Source organism: Astyanax mexicanus, chromosome 6 (assembly GCF_023375975.1).
Source record: "Astyanax mexicanus isolate ESR-SI-001 chromosome 6, AstMex3_surface, whole genome shotgun sequence".
NCBI lineage: Eukaryota > Metazoa > Chordata > Actinopteri > Characiformes > Acestrorhamphidae > Astyanax > Astyanax mexicanus.
Genome location: NC_064413.1, coordinates 1,377,147 through 1,392,869, shown reverse-complemented (window position 1 = coordinate 1,392,869; position 15,723 = coordinate 1,377,147). Strand labels below are relative to the sequence as shown.

General features: G+C 35.3%; 2 protein-coding genes across 3 annotated transcripts in view; one reads left to right on the top strand and one right to left on the bottom strand.

Annotated features, from left to right (window-relative positions):
* The window catches only part of LOC103032795 (uncharacterized), a 249,132-nt gene that overhangs the window by 29,382 nt on the left and 204,027 nt on the right, over window positions 1-15,723 (top strand). The window lies entirely within an intron of this gene.
* LOC103032492 (epidermal growth factor receptor) overlaps window positions 1-15,723 on the bottom strand; it is a 40,115-nt gene that overhangs the window by 3,037 nt on the left and 21,355 nt on the right. For both annotated transcript variants that reach the window (XM_022666906.2, XM_022666907.2), the window contains 15 exons: window positions 14,717-14,919; window positions 13,545-13,677; window positions 13,024-13,114; window positions 12,133-12,290; window positions 10,491-10,529; window positions 9,502-9,643; window positions 7,762-7,884; window positions 7,184-7,282; window positions 5,804-5,989; window positions 4,740-4,895; window positions 4,016-4,091; window positions 3,765-3,911; window positions 2,570-2,667; window positions 837-1,016; window positions 517-607 (listed from right to left, as the gene is read on the bottom strand). In XM_022666906.2, coding sequence (XP_022522627.2) covers window positions 517-607; window positions 837-1,016; window positions 2,570-2,667; window positions 3,765-3,911; window positions 4,016-4,091; window positions 4,740-4,895; window positions 5,804-5,989; window positions 7,184-7,282; window positions 7,762-7,884; window positions 9,502-9,643; window positions 10,491-10,529; window positions 12,133-12,290; window positions 13,024-13,114; window positions 13,545-13,677; window positions 14,717-14,919 — 1,922 coding nt within the window. The remainder of the gene's footprint in view (window positions 1-516; window positions 608-836; window positions 1,017-2,569; window positions 2,668-3,764; window positions 3,912-4,015; window positions 4,092-4,739; window positions 4,896-5,803; window positions 5,990-7,183; window positions 7,283-7,761; window positions 7,885-9,501; window positions 9,644-10,490; window positions 10,530-12,132; window positions 12,291-13,023; window positions 13,115-13,544; window positions 13,678-14,716; window positions 14,920-15,723) is intronic.

Sequence of the window (15,723 nt, the reverse complement as noted above, 5' to 3'; positions counted from 1 at the left end):
TCTTTGATTTTACCAAATTGAAAACCTCTGGAATATAATCAAGAGGAAGATGGATGATCACAAACCATCAAACCACCAAACTGAACTGCTTGAATTTTTGCACCAGGAGTAAAGCAGCATAAAGTTATCCAAAAGCAGTGTGTAAGACTGGTGGAGGAGGAGAACATGATGCATAACAACTGTGATTAAAAACCAGGGTTATTCCACCAAATATTGATTATTTCTGAACTCTTAAATCTTTATGAATATGAACTTGTTGTCTTTGCATTATTTGAGGTCTGAAAGCTCTGCATCTTTTTTAAAGTTATTTCAGTCATTTCTCTCATTTTCTGTAAATAAATGCTCTAAATGAGAATATTTTTATTTGGAATTTGGGAGAAATGTTGTCTGTAGTTTATAGAACAAAACAACAATGTTCATTTTACTCAAACATAAACCTATAAATAGCAAAATCAGAGAAACCGATTCAGAAACTGAAGTGTAGTAATTTAATGTGTTGGTGTAGAGCAGTGGTACCTGGTGGTAGATGGTCTTTATTCAGGGAGCCATTTATTGGATCAGTGATGTAGCGCAATATCAGGCTGTTTCCACGCATCTGGTTGTTGCCCTGATAATAAAAACAGGTTTTAAATCAGTGTACCCTGCGATATCAGTAAGCAGCATTCAATAATAACAATTACCTGAACTTTCTACTCCTTACATTTTAAAAAGTGCACTATAGGACTATAGGATGAGCTTTTGTTTATATAGGCTTTATTTTCTCCTCTTACATTACTGTTACTTTTATACTTTAAGTAAACCTAAACGATAGGATAAGTGAAAGTAACTGAGCGTACCAGTGAACATACGGTTGAGTTTTGATGCTGTAATGGAGGTGTTTGTGAATTATTAAAGAATGCTTTGCCAGGTAGCAGATACTCCTCTGCATCCACCACGTCCTCCATGTCCTCTGAACTGAACATGGACCTGTACACTCTTCTGTCTGTAGAACCGGACAGGTGGAGCTGCTCATCTCCCTAGAGAAAAGTCCAAATCAAAATATAATATTATGTTCATATTAGATATATTAAATCATGAAAAACATAGAAAAGTCATGGAATATGAAAATAGCAAGTTAATAAGTTTTGGAAAAATAAAAAAATCATGGAAATTTGATCTATAAATCTTTGTGTTTCAGTTTATCGATGGTGAAAATCTATTTTGAGCAACAAAATACATTATCTCGAAGTTAATTCAGTAATTTAACCCTTCGCAACGGATCTCTCAGGATCTGACACACAATTTATTATTTAATTCATTAATTTTAGGCCTACTAAAATACATTTTGATTATAGTTTTAGTTAATTTTTTGTTATTTATTGTCCATGTCTGCACTGTTTTAAAATTTTCATGTATGGTCATTAAATTTGCTTTGAAGGCCTGGAAAAAATCTTTAAAAAAAAAAATCATGGAAATGTATTTATTATTTAAAAGTGTGTGAACAATGAAAATAAATTCAATTCAATTCAATTATATAATTCAATGCCTTAAGGCTAATTTGTTAAACTAAATCAAGTTAAACTGGGCTGCAGTTTATCGTCTTTCATGTATTTATTTGGTCCTGACTGGACGCAGTGTTTAAAAACTCCAGCAGTACTGCTGCTGCTGTCTGATCCAATCACTGTATCAGCAAAACACAGTGGTCAATGAAGCTAAAAAATGGACAATAAATGGACAAAAAAAAAAGGTGGTTGATGTAACATGTAATATTTCCTCAGGAAATTTTACACTAGTAAGTGACACTTTGTGTGATGTTTGAATCAACAGAAATTAAAATCTTAGTTTTTTACTGGACAGCGATGATATACTAATTAGTACACAAAATATTAAAATATCTATCTATGCTACAGAATTCATACTAACAAAATAGTGTTAAAAATAAAAAATAATAATAATTAGTCCATAATTTGAAATATAGCGCATATATTTATCCAAATACTTATTAATCCTCCTGTTATGTTCATTTGTCAGGAACAGCAATGGTGTTCCCGGGTCATACTGAACCGGTGCATGTTTTAGCATCCAAAAGATATCTAACACCAAAATAATCCTGTAAACTCCATTACTAATTATTCTATCAATATTTAGTGCAGTGGTGTTTCTTACCTCTAACAGGTAATGCTTCAATTAGGATAATTCTCTCGTTTTTCATAAAAAAAATACATGGTTTAACTATTTTTCACTACTTTATTACTTTTGAAAGATCAACATATGAAACATAAAACTTTTTTATACTTTTTTTTTAAACATATAATTTTCATATTATATGTTTATTACACTAATTAAGGCAAGCAGAAGAAGTTTTATACTAAAAAAAAAATACTTTTAGCTATTTTTCTAGATCTTCTAACTTTAAAACAGGACACTTTAACCCAGAACACAACTGGAGGGTTAATCTTTCCATGTACCGATACAACACACAGATATTTGAGATCAGCATGTTAATGAGCTAGATTTTCCAACAGCATCAAAACACACTTTAATTGTCTTTATCTTTATGTATAGTGCACACAGTGATGGGTGTGAGTACCTGAATCACGAGGTAGCGCGTTGGATCTCGAGCCATTTTTGTGAACTCTGAGCTGAGCTCACGAAAGCGAGGTCTGCTGTCCGGATCGATCATCCAACCTGAGGGGAGATGATGGATACGCATGTTGAGGGTGCACAATAATTAGCTGAAGCTCATCAGTTCCTGAGCAATTTGTTAAATATCAGTTTGTACATTTTTTCTTAATTCTGGACCTGTGATTTCCTATGCTAACACTCCCTGTTTTTTGATCAGTTAGTTCATTATCTGGAATAGGTTGAGTTTATATAAAATTCAGTAAAAAAAATGTCCCCCTTTGTTCCAATTTATCTGGCCAATTGTCCCAACCATTCAGCTGCTATTTAGCTTTTTATCCCACAAGACTTCGCCAATACATGTGAATTCAGACTCCGCCTCTTTTTGAGCTGCTGCTCATGCTTTAGAATTGCCGAGTAGCATCACAGCAGCGCTAACGCTCGGAGGAAAGCGCAGCGACTCGGTTCTGATACATCAGCTCACAGACGCAGCCTTGTGCTGATCCACATCACCCTAGGAGTGATGAAGGTAAAGAGAGAGCGCCATCTACTGTGCTCTCTCAGGGCTCCGGCAGCTGATGGCAAGCTGCATGACCGGGATTCGAACCGACGATGGTTGATCTACATGTATATTGTTGCTTTACAATGTCATTGGAATCTCCTAGATGCATTTGAGACTGTGCTGGTAAACATAGCAAACCACGGCAAAGCAAATACATTTTTTTTGTTTATTGGTTTTTGGATGATGGATTGTGGAACAGGGCTCTTTAGGATGCTCAAAGCTTTGGATATGTTTTTTTTATAACCTATAACCTCTCTGAGCTGTCTGGTGAGTTCCTCTTGGTCTTAGTGTTACAAACCAAACTCTAACAAACCACTGAGGTCAATACAGAACAGCTGTATTTATACTGAGACTAAATTACACACAACTGGATTAACTCGATTAACTTATAAAGTGATTTTTATTTGATTTAAATTGTGAAAAAAAAAATCATGTATTATTTTTGCTCCACTTGTGCGACTTGTGTTGGTCTCATTTAAAATCTCAGTAAAGTAGTAGTTTTGTTATTTACGTTTTTTGGATGTAAGCTGACAAAAAGTTAAAGGGATGTGAATACTTTTGCAAACCACTATGTGTATATATATATATTTTGCGGACGCACATTTGACCATGATCATGTAGACGTCTATAGTGCAGATGGAGGGCTGAGGTAAGCGCTCTCCTTTCTCCAGCAGGCATGAGATCTCTTGCGCTGGAATCCCATCGTAGGGTTTCGCACCAAACGTCATGAGTTCCCACACAGTTACACCTGCAAACATTACAGGCATTAATACACTACATATAGTCAATTATTTTGCATTAATACACTAAATTAAATTGCTTATTTTGGACAAAATATGGACACCTCCTCACCGTAACTCCAGACATCACTCTGGTGTGTGTACGTCCAGTGAAGAATAGACTCTAGAGCCATCCACTTTATAGGAACCTGGTAGAAAACGAAAAGCATCCAAATACAAATATATTTGGCTATTCCCTTATAGAAAATATATATTTTTCACACACTTTCAATGCAGAGCGAACTAGCTTCAAATGTAAAAAAAATGTAGGCTTTTAAATGCTAAAGTTAAGTGAAATTCATCTTATGATTAAATTAGATTATGTTTAAAGTAATTATTTGAGAAAGTAATGCATTTACAATCAAATTTTCTTTCTTTTTTTAATTATTTAAAAATGCTATCCCATTTTCTCCCCAATTTACACGACTCATTACCCAATGCACTAACACAAGGAGGGTTAAGAAGACTAGCACACGCCTCCTCCGACACGTGTGAAGTCAGACTCCGCCTCTTTTGAAACTGCATGACCGGGATTCGAACTAGCAATCTCCTAACCATAGAGAGGTTTAAAGTGCTGACACTATGTTCAGGAGATTGCTAGGAGTTTGAATCCCGGTCATGCAGCTTGCCATCAGCTGCCGGAGCCCTGAGAGAGCACAATTGGCCATGCTCTCTCTGGGTGGGTACAGTAGATGGTTCTCTTTCCCCTCATATTTGAAATAAATAAATATAAAATATATAAAAAAAAAATATATATATATATATATATATATAAATATATATTTAAGTGACTGTACCTTTCCTCCATCTGAATGGTACTCTTTCTCATTAGCGTTGAGAAGCTTGGCCAGCCCAAAGTCAGTAATCTTCACATGATTGGGCGTCTTCACCAGCACATTCCTGGCTGCTAAGTCACGATGGACAAGCCGATGCTCCTCCAAGTAATTCATGCCCTGTTAGGAGAGGAACAATGCAGCATGGGAACACCATTAAGGGGAATTTGCTGAAACTGTGTAATTATTTGGGCACAAATGTTTGTTGTAAATGTGTTTTTCTCGGTCATGCTCCATCTACTGCTGGAAAATAACATATGACCACCTCAAGCTGTCTGACTAGCTTAGATTTGAACCAGAAAATATATTTTTTTATTTTATTATGTGAGCATGATGGTTTAACTGGTCTATAAGCATGATCAATCTGATCAAGACCAAGCTCAAGATCAAATTGCAGCAACAAACAAAAAGAAAAAACACAAAAATATGAGTAAAAAAAATCACTAGAGAACAAGAACTAAAGACACTCTCTGCCAGACAAACCAACATATTTTACAATGGTTCCAACAGCGAATTAAAGCGCATGTGAAGGATCACTAATGATAGAACTTCATCTTTTTTATGGTTATTTGTTTGTGCAATGCAATCAAAAAGAGAGCAAGACCAATTGTGCTCTCTCGGGGCTCTGGCAGCTGATGGCAAGCAGCATAACCGGGATTCAAAACTGATATAACCAATAATAGTCGCAGCGTTTAGACTGCTAACACACAGCGCCCCCCACTCTAAAAACTTTTTTGCGTATTTTCAGCACTTGCTTGTGCTTTTCTTCGGTGTAGCTTTTTAAATATATGATCAATATATTCGTTGTTGATGGAAATTTCAGTAAGTATAAATATTGATGTATGGAATCATATTATTTCTAAACCAATTGCAAAGAGTGTTTTCCCTCCAGCTTTAATATGGTAAAGAAATAGGATATTTACCACCAATTTTTTATGGTTCTATAAATCTCCCCTTTTGTAAATGGCATATATTTTTTAATCATACCACACTAACATATAATGCATTTGACATGTTTTCAGACTCACCTTGGCAATCTGCACACACCAGTTGAGTAAATTCTGAGAGCCGATGTTGTCTTGGTTTTCTCGGATGTAATCCAGCAGACACCCAAACGGCATAAGCTGGGTTATTAGCTGCACTGTAGACGTCAGACATATTCCCAACAGACGACATATATGTGGATGGTCCACACTGGCCATAACGTAAGCCTCCTGAAAGATAATATATAATATTAGATTTTGTAAGGAATACAAAATATTAATTGTAATTAATTCACTTTAGTTTCTATGTGCCTAAACTGTTAAACTTAAAGTGAAAACCAGTTTGTTAACAATCATTAAATAGTGCATCTCAAAAATTAGAAGATCATTGAAAAGTCAATATTTTTTAAGACCAATTGGTACTTTTGTTGGCAGTGTGGGCAGTGTGCCAAGTCCTGCTGGAAAATGAAATCCATCCAGCATCTCTATAAAAGTTGTTATCAGCAGAGGGAAGCTGTAAGATATGAAGTGCTGTAAGATTTTGTGGGAAAACAAAAACTGCACTGACTTTAGACTTGATAATAAAACACAGTGGATCAACACCAGCAGATGACAGACATGACTCTCCAAACCATCACTGATCATCAGTACATTTTACTTTATTTCATTTAAAGGAAATGAAGGGAGCAGAGTCTGGAGGAAGAGTAGAGAGAGACACACAGTCCAAACTGCTCGAGGTCTAGTGTGAAGTTTCCACCAATCAGTGATGGATTTCATTTTCCAGCAGGACTTGGCACACTGCCCACACTGCTAAAAGGCCTTATATAATATTCTAATTTAATAAAAGACTGATTTTTAGGTTTTTATTGTCTGTGAGCTTCATAATCATCAATAATAAAAGAAATAAACGCTTAAAATAGATGACTCTGTGTTTAATACATTATATAATATAGAAGTGTATAGTTTCACAGAGTAGAAAGTAATCAAGTAATAAAGTATACACATTTTATGATTGTCTAGCAGATAATTAAATGATAAATTTGTATAAGAGCAAGTTTAGCTTTGCTGTTATTGGTCAAAAGAATGACCACAAAACACATTCTGGACATTCTACACTGTAGTTTAGATATTTTCATCTAAATCGGGGGTGAGAAACACAAAAGTAATGCAATAGTTACTTTTACTGGTAACTAGTTACTTTTGTAGTGAAATAACTCAGTTAGTAATTTTTAGTTACTTTTTTGGAGAAGTAACTACTAACTATAACTAATTACTTTTTCAAAGTAACCTGCCCAACACTGTTTAAAAGTATAGCAACTATCACATGCTCATAATGAATATACAGTAATCTTTACTGCATAAATATGGGTTAATTAGTGTGCAAGTGTTTTATATTTTATGTTGTGATCAGTGCACTATACTCACATCCAAAATTTCTTTATTAGCTTTAGGAGAGGTGACTTCTCTCAGGACTTTAATGGCAACAGGAATCTTCACATCCTCCCCTTCCGGGATCCACAAACCCTGAGTATCACACGTAATTTAACATTCAACTTACAGTAAGCAGACTGCGAGACAGCCCCATCCATCAGGCTGTGAGGATGCTGAACTCTCTTCCTGCTCTATCCCCCATCCCAATCCTGCCCCCAGCACACACTCACTCAGCATCCTGTTGTTTCTGTCTCATGTATGTCTATTTGTGTCCCTGCTGTATTGTACACATAGTGTCTCCCATTATCTCCTTTATTATATCTATTATCTGTACTTGCTGTAAAATTGGGAAGGAGAGTAACGTAATTTCAATTCTCTGTATGTCCTGTACATATGCAGTATTGACAATAAAACTACTTGACTTGACCTGAAAAAAAGTGTGTTAAAAACAATATTATATATGGATATGGATATTTATAAAAAAGGAAGAGAATCCATAATAAAAGTGCAATACTACAGATATGATGCACTAATACAGTACATGAACAGTAAGATAATGTTCAGTCGTTTACCTTATAGACCGTGCCGAACGCTCCAGATCCCAGAACTTTCACTTTTTTAAACTCTGTCTCTTTCAGGATGCGGAGGAGGGCCTGATTTGGTGCTGCGCCACTCGGGGTCAAAGGCTCCACCAGCTGAGGGGATCACATGATACACAATGATTTAGCACATATTCACTATTCTCAGCTTAATTTGATTACTAAATAAAATTCTTAAAAAATATATATAGAAATATATTGTGTTTGGATTTGTTTCAACCAGCCACGTGTTCTTAGACGTTAAACCTTTACTGTAAAGGTTGGATTAAAACTTTGTTTGCCTTAAACCTTGCCCAATTTTTATGAGAAATACAGAGAGAAGCGGAAAATAGTTTCCGGTTCTTTGTAGAGCATGAACACATCAAGATGCATCAAGATAAACCTTAAAAAAACACCTATATATTGTGTATATAGGGGCATGTAATGTACGTCATTCCCCAGCCTTTTTCAGATTGTGTTTTTTCAGACTCAGTGTAAATATCATCATTAATGTACTAACATATTGACATTTGGTATCAAATTGTTTCCAGTGTCAAAATAAACATCCTAAAATTAATCATAGATTTTTTGTAACCATTACTACATATAATAAAATACATCATAGTTTTAAGGGTTCAGTAATCAATATTTGGTGGAATAACCCTGGTTGGTTTTTAATCACAGTTTTTTTTGTTCATCTTGGCATCATGTTCTCCTCCACCAGTCTTACACACTGCTTTTGGATAACTTTATGCTGCTTTACTCCTGGTGTAAAAATTCAAGCAGTTCAGTTTGGTGGTTTGATGGCTTGTGATCATCCATCTTCCTCTTGATTATATTCCAGAGGTTTTTAATTTGATAAAATCAAAGAAACTCATCATTTTTAAGTGCCCTCTCTTTTCAGAGTTGTATAAAGTAGTTTTTTTAAGGTTTATCTTGGTGAATTCTAATGTGTTTATGCTCCAGAAAGAACCGGAAAAAACAGAACCACAGAATCGTTTCTCTCTGTATTTCTGAAAAACATTAGGCAAGGTTTTAGGCAAACAAAGTTTGAACCCAACATTTAAGGGGAAAGTTTAAAGTCTAAGGACACGTGGCCGGTTAAAACATATCCAAACACGCTAAAAACTGTATTTAAAACAGAAGGTGCCACTGCGGGGAAGGGATTGACAGCTACAACAAAAAAAAAAAAAATGTAGATAGAATAAAATAAGTAATAATACTAAAAAAAGGCATTTTAATAAGGTATAAGAATTATTTAAAAAAAGGATAATAATAAAAAAAAAATAAAGATATAAAACAAATAAGGTAAAAATAAAAAGTTAAGAGTAGGAATCATAAAATCATACGTAAAAAAAAAGGTATTAGAACTAATAAAAATTCAACTACAGATGAATAAATAAAAACTAAACACATAAAAGAGTACAATAAAAATAAGCAATACCTAAAAATAATAGAATAAAAGAAAGAAACTAAAAAGAAATGTGAAGAAAACAGCTAAAACAGTGAACTCAAAACTTAAAAACATACCAAAGATCATAAAAAATAAAAGAAAAAACTAAAATGAGCTAAAACAGTTTAAAATTAGTATTAAAGTATTAAATATTTTTGACTTTTATTTCACAAATGTAATTTTAATATAGAAAATATATAAATTAAGGTGTTTAATAGTTAAAAATGTTACTAATTAAAAACATCACACATATAACACTGTATATATTGATCATTCTGTACCTCTCTCTCCTGCAGGAGACGGCGGAGTGTCCTCCTCCGGCGGATGCGTTTTCGCCGCATCAGAATGAAGATGCAAAGAAAAACGATCACCACAAACAGGAGCCCGCCCACCACACCTGAAGCCACCATGGACACCTGTGAGCTGGAGGTGAGAGATATTATATACAGTTACTTATAAAAAAGCATAGAGTAACATTTATAATGTGATAATCACAAACAGGCAGTAATATGTAAATACAGTTTAAAGAACATGAAGGAAACTGTTTTAATAGTGAAAATGTGTAATAAAAAAGAGAGCCGACTATGTAGTTTAAGTCAGGCGACACAAAGCTAGTAGCGTTTTACTAAAGAGCATTAAATGTTTACTTAAGAGCATTAAAAAAGTCTGTTCAAATTAGGTAAAGAACACTAAAAGTGCATTTTTAATTTAATATACTTTATGAAAATACACATTAAATACGCTTTCTCTGTATTTCCATGTATTTTCAATGTATTTTAAGCCATGCATTAAATTATACTTTGTGTATGCAGAAAAAAATAAAAATAAATAAATAAATATATATATATATATATATATATATATAAAAAATGGAATTAAATACTGCTTAAAATGCATTTTAATGTATTCATTTCCAGTAGCATTAAAGGTGTAAACAGTATATTTACAGTATATTTAGAAAAATATTCAAATGTATTAAATCTAAAGTTTGCAGAAGTTTTACAAAAGAAGCACTTAAAAGCACAGCCTAATACTTTTATTATTTAGTGTTTAAATATGGTTTAATTATGACTGAAATATATATATATATATATATATATATATTTTGTTCAGTCCACATGTGGTTTGTTTTTTTGTGCTCGCAAGTTTCATAGTTGTGCTCGCCAGAAGGAAATTTACACATGCAAAATGCAAAACTATTATACACAGTCACTTATTTATTGAGAAGAAATTATCCATAATTACATTTTTGTGAGTGGCAAAAGCATACCTCTGTGTTTCACAGCTCTTCAGCCCAGGTCCTGTACATCTAAATACATAAACATAGACAGAACCTATTTAATAACGTGTCAAATTATATCTGTCTCATAGAGTACGTGTGTAACCTTGTCAAAGATACAAAAAATTGCAAAATTAGAATAGTTGCATCCAGAAAGGCCCATGATCACTCTGGAGGAGCTGCAGAGATCCACAGCTCAGGAGGATCAGGGGAATCTATAAGTCCTGCACTCCACAAATCTGTTTTTTTAAGTGTAATGGAATACCGTGGTATTAAATGATTCATAAGGTTGAAGTGTTTGAGAGTGGGTAAAGAGAAGAAACACAGAAAAGCACAGAAAAACGGGCCAAAGAGTCTAAAAGCGGAGAGAGTGTTCAGCTGTAGCGCAGAAAAACGGGCCAAAGAGTCTAAAAGCGGAGAGAGTGTTCAGTTGTAGCGCCGAAAAACGGGCCAAAGAGTCTAAAAGCGGAGAGAGTGTTCAGTTGTAGCGCAGAAAAACGGGCCAAAGAGTCTAAAAACTGAGAGAGTGTTCAGTTGTAGCACAGAAAAACGGGCCAAAGAGTCTAAAAGCGGAGAGAGTGTTCAGTTGTAGCACAGAAAACGGGCCAAAGAGTCTAAAAGCGGAGAGAGTGCTCAGTTGTAGCGCAGAAAACGGGCCAAAGAGTCTAAAAGCGGAGAGGGTGTGCAGTTGTAGCGCAGAAAACGGGCCAAAGAGTCTAAAAGCGGAGAGGGTGTGCAGTTGTAGCGCAGAAAACGGGCCAAAGAGTCTAAAAGCGGAGAGAGTGTTCAGTTGTAGCACAGAAAAACGGGCCAAAGATTCTAAAAGCGGAGAGAGTGTTCGGTTGTAGCGCAGAAAAAACGGCCAAAGAGTCTAAAAGCGGAGAGAATGCGCAGTTGTAGCACAGAAAAACGGGCCAAAGAGTCTAAAAGTGGAGAGGGTGTGCAGTTGTAGCACAGAAAAACGGGACAAAGAGTCTAAAAGTGGAGAGAGTGTTCAGTTGTAGCGCAGAAAAACGGGCCAAAGAGTCTAAAAGTGGAGAGAGTGTTCAGCTGTAGCGCAGAAAAACGGGCCAAAGAGTCTAAAAGCGGAGAGAGTGTTCAGTTGTAGCGCCGAAAAACGGGCCAAAGAGTCTAAAAGCGGAGAGAGTGTTCAGTTGTAGCGCAGAAAAACGGGCCAAAGAGTCTAAAAACGGAGAGAGTGTTCAGTTGTAGCACAGAAAAACGGGCCAAAGAGTCTAAAAGTGGAGAGAGTGTTCAGTTTTAGCGCAGAAAACGGGCCAAAGAGTTTAAAAGCGGAGAGGGTGTTCAGTTGTAGCACAGAAAAACGGGCCAAAGAGTCTAAAAGTTGCCGTAATTAAGGAGTTTAATATTAATAAAAAATGAACATTATGAAATGAAACATCAATTTGAAAAATCTTAGTTTACACAACACTGTCAAAGATAAAGATAGTAAGTCAAGTAAAATGGTGTGTAAATGAAAATAATCAGGAAAAAGTATTATTTAAAGTGGTTTAATTATTTGTTTTATTACAGAGTCTGTGGCCCGTGACTTCAAATATATTTCTCCTTCTGGCCCCCAACAAAAAAAGTTTGGACACCCCTGCTCCAGATGATGAGTATAATTCTCTCTCACCCGTGGGTACAGTTAGGATGGCACGGCTGGCACTGTCTGTTCTTGTCAACAAATGTCCAGATGAGTCTGTTGTTCATGCCAGGAACACCGTTAGCACACTGGGAGACACAGTTGGAGCCATCTTTAAAGTGGGCGCATTCAACACACTGATCAGCTCCCTGAGAGAATACATAAAAAAAACTATTATTATTTTCTAAACACAGAATTATTACATTTATTAAAGTATTAAACACAGAGTGATCTATTTTAAGTGTTTATTTGTATTTTGTTGATTGTTGATTATGGCTTACAGCCAATAAAACCCAAAAATCAGTGTCTCAGAAAATTGTAATATTATAGAAGAACAATTGGTACTTTTGGCAGTGTGGGCAGTGTGCCAAGTCCTGCTGGAAAATGAAATCTGCATCTTCAAACCATCACTGATCATCAGTAAATTTTACATTTCTCTTAAAGGAAATCAAGGGATCAGAGTCTGGAGGAAGAGTGGAGAGACACACAGTCCAAACTGCTCGAGGTCTAGTGTGAAGTTTCCACCAATCAGTGATGATTTGGAGAGACATGTCTGTCATCTGCTGGTGTTGATCCACTGTGTTTTATTATCAAGTCTAAAGTCAGTGCAGTCTTTTCATGGAGAAAAACTTTTATGGAGATCCTGGATTTCATTTTCCAGCAGGACTTGGCACACTGCCCACACTGCCAAAAGTAACAATTGGTCTTATTATATAATATTCAAATTTTCTGAGACACTAATTTTTGGGTTTTCATTGGCTGTAAGCTTCATAATCATCAACAATAAAATAAATAAGCTTTAAAAATAGGTCATTCTGTGTTTAATACATCTATATAATATTTGAATTTCACATATTGCACTAGTATGTAAATGTGACATACTGGTCCATGGCAGCTTGGAGTTCCGTTGAGAGTCCTGCACTCTTGGTCACATTCCAAACACATGTTGTTGGAGATGTACTCACGAGGCATTCTGCAAGAAATTAATCAAGAATTATGAGAATTATGAATTTTTGAAAGCACTCCTGTCTCTCCCAAACTCAGCTTTATCTGTGATCTCCAATTTCTGGACTACGATACCCAGAACGCACCACACACTGACGTCACTGCCCTTTACGATCACTTTACGATGTCACTGCAGCACCTTCAGAAAGTTAATCACCAGAATATTGAATTCACCTGTCCTCACCCACATAAATACACCTTCACGTCAGTGACACACACACACCCTGCTGAGTGTATGACCCTCGGACTGTCTCTCGTTTATGGTATGTTTGCTCCCTTTTGCTGCTGTTTCCTGGTTTTGGCCCTGCTTGTTAATTTTTTTTAATCAATTATTCAAAACTAGTGCTATTTTTCTCCCAAAACAGAATGAATTTGTCATGATATAGATTGGCACTCACCCCTCAAGTATATTGCAGGAGTCGACACACTGCCCCTGACGACTGACGTGGCGACAGGAGAAGCACATGGAGGGTCCTGGACCCCAGCAACCTTCCTCAGTACACATCCCATCACACATCCTGTTCTGCACCTCTGATAAAGAAAAGAGCATCTTATCAAATAATTACAAACCTACCCTGCGTTATATTATATAATCCATGTTTTAATAATAATAATAATAATAATAATAATAATAATAATAATAATAATAAAACACATTTCTTAAATCTTTTTGAGAACAACATTACTCTATATGTAACATACGTTGTGTGTTTGTGTACTACTAATTCTTATTCCACAGTTAGTTTTGAGTTTTGACCATGCAATGTGATTGGCTGAGAGGCGTTCTATGATTGCCGTTATCAGCTGGTAATGCACTGTAACCGAAGCTCTCCACGATGCAGCGCTTACAAGCCAAACAGCGCAGCTACAAACAAGCAGAGCTGCAATGGAACTACTGTATTTTACCTGGTGGAGTTTTTTTATAACCAAACAGATCCTATTATATTTTCTCCTCCTCTTTAACTCTTTAAAAAATTTCAATAAACAGTGATAATGGAAGTGTGGTATAATTGAAATAATACACTAGAGATTTGTGCTATAAAGTGTAATATTGGCACTGCTGTGCAATTAAAAGTTTTGTTTACTTGGGCATTTCCCCCCAGCGGCATAACCTGCGGAATTACAAGAGTCCCCCTTACATTCAACTTAAAATACCTGAAATATGTTAACTGGGAAATATACTGACACTTAAGTTTTTATTTTAATAATAATAATAATAACAACAACTCTTAATCTGATATCGGTGGCTGATAATGTGTGTAATAATGCATATTTTTCAATCACTGGGTTTATTTATTTATTTGTGGGATCACGTCTTTGCCTGCGCCGCCTATTGGAGACATGGCTTAGTGTTTCTGCACTGTGCCTCTATGGGATTTAACGTCTCCCAGTCGTGTATAATCACATTGTATTTGGTTTGTATTTGGTTTGTAAGCGCTGCATCGTTGCTAGATTACCTGTGCCGAATGTAGCAGAGTAATACATGGAGAGCTTCGGTTACAGTGCATTACCTGCTGATAATGTCACTCATAAAATGCCTCTCAGCCAATCAAATTGCAGATTCTCTTACCGCATGCCTCGGGAGCTAAATTATCTCGGGTTTTAATGGTCTGTGTGTCGGATCTGAAGAGTTTCCTCCAGTAGTTGGCGTTGGTGTAGCAGAGCCGGGGGTTATTCTTTATCACCACGTCTCCATCGCTGATCTCCTTCAGAGAACGAAGACCCAGGTATTCTATGTGGGCGATGTTCAACGCAGCGAAACTGACCCTTCCACTGTTTTTAAAAGACACGATGCGACATTTTAAAGATGATTTTTGTCTTATATTAACCCTTCAACATCCTCATGATAAAAAAGAATGGAATATTTTAATTTCTGTGCATTTTTTTTTGTTTAGAGCAATAGTAATCAATTAAAATGTGTCATTTTCTTTTCTTTTCACCCCACAAATCCAAATAAATAATAATAAACTATATTGCATTTATATTACATAATTCTACATAATAACTACTTTACATAATTCAATGCATCAAAATCCCTGTGTTTATAAAATGCTAAAAAAAAGGTAAAGATGAGACTATAATCAGGTTGGGTTAAGTCCAACATCTTATTTAATAAAAAAAATTGTGCTATCAAAATATAATTATATTATATGCATTCCTAAAATTCTAGTGTTTTTATTTCAGACTGAATAAATCTGTGTAAAATGCAAATACATATATATCTGTATCTCTGAGATTCCTGAGCATAGCATTACAACCATCTCTAAGGTACCACAGTTAGTTAAGCCTGTTGAGAGATGTTGCGATGTTGGATTACCATTACTGCACAATAATGGCACTCTGACCAAAATTTATTAAGTATTACTCCATAAAAATACAACTTATATTTATTTTCTTGTAGTTATAACCTATATTTGACAATAACACATCTGCATAGCAACAATAATTCTGTGTAAAATGTTGAAAAAAAAAAATATATATATATATTTTTTATTTAAGTTTCATTAAATCAGCAGCTACAACCTGTTTAAGAACAGATAATTCATGCATTTCACTTCATTTTCACTGTTTTGTTTA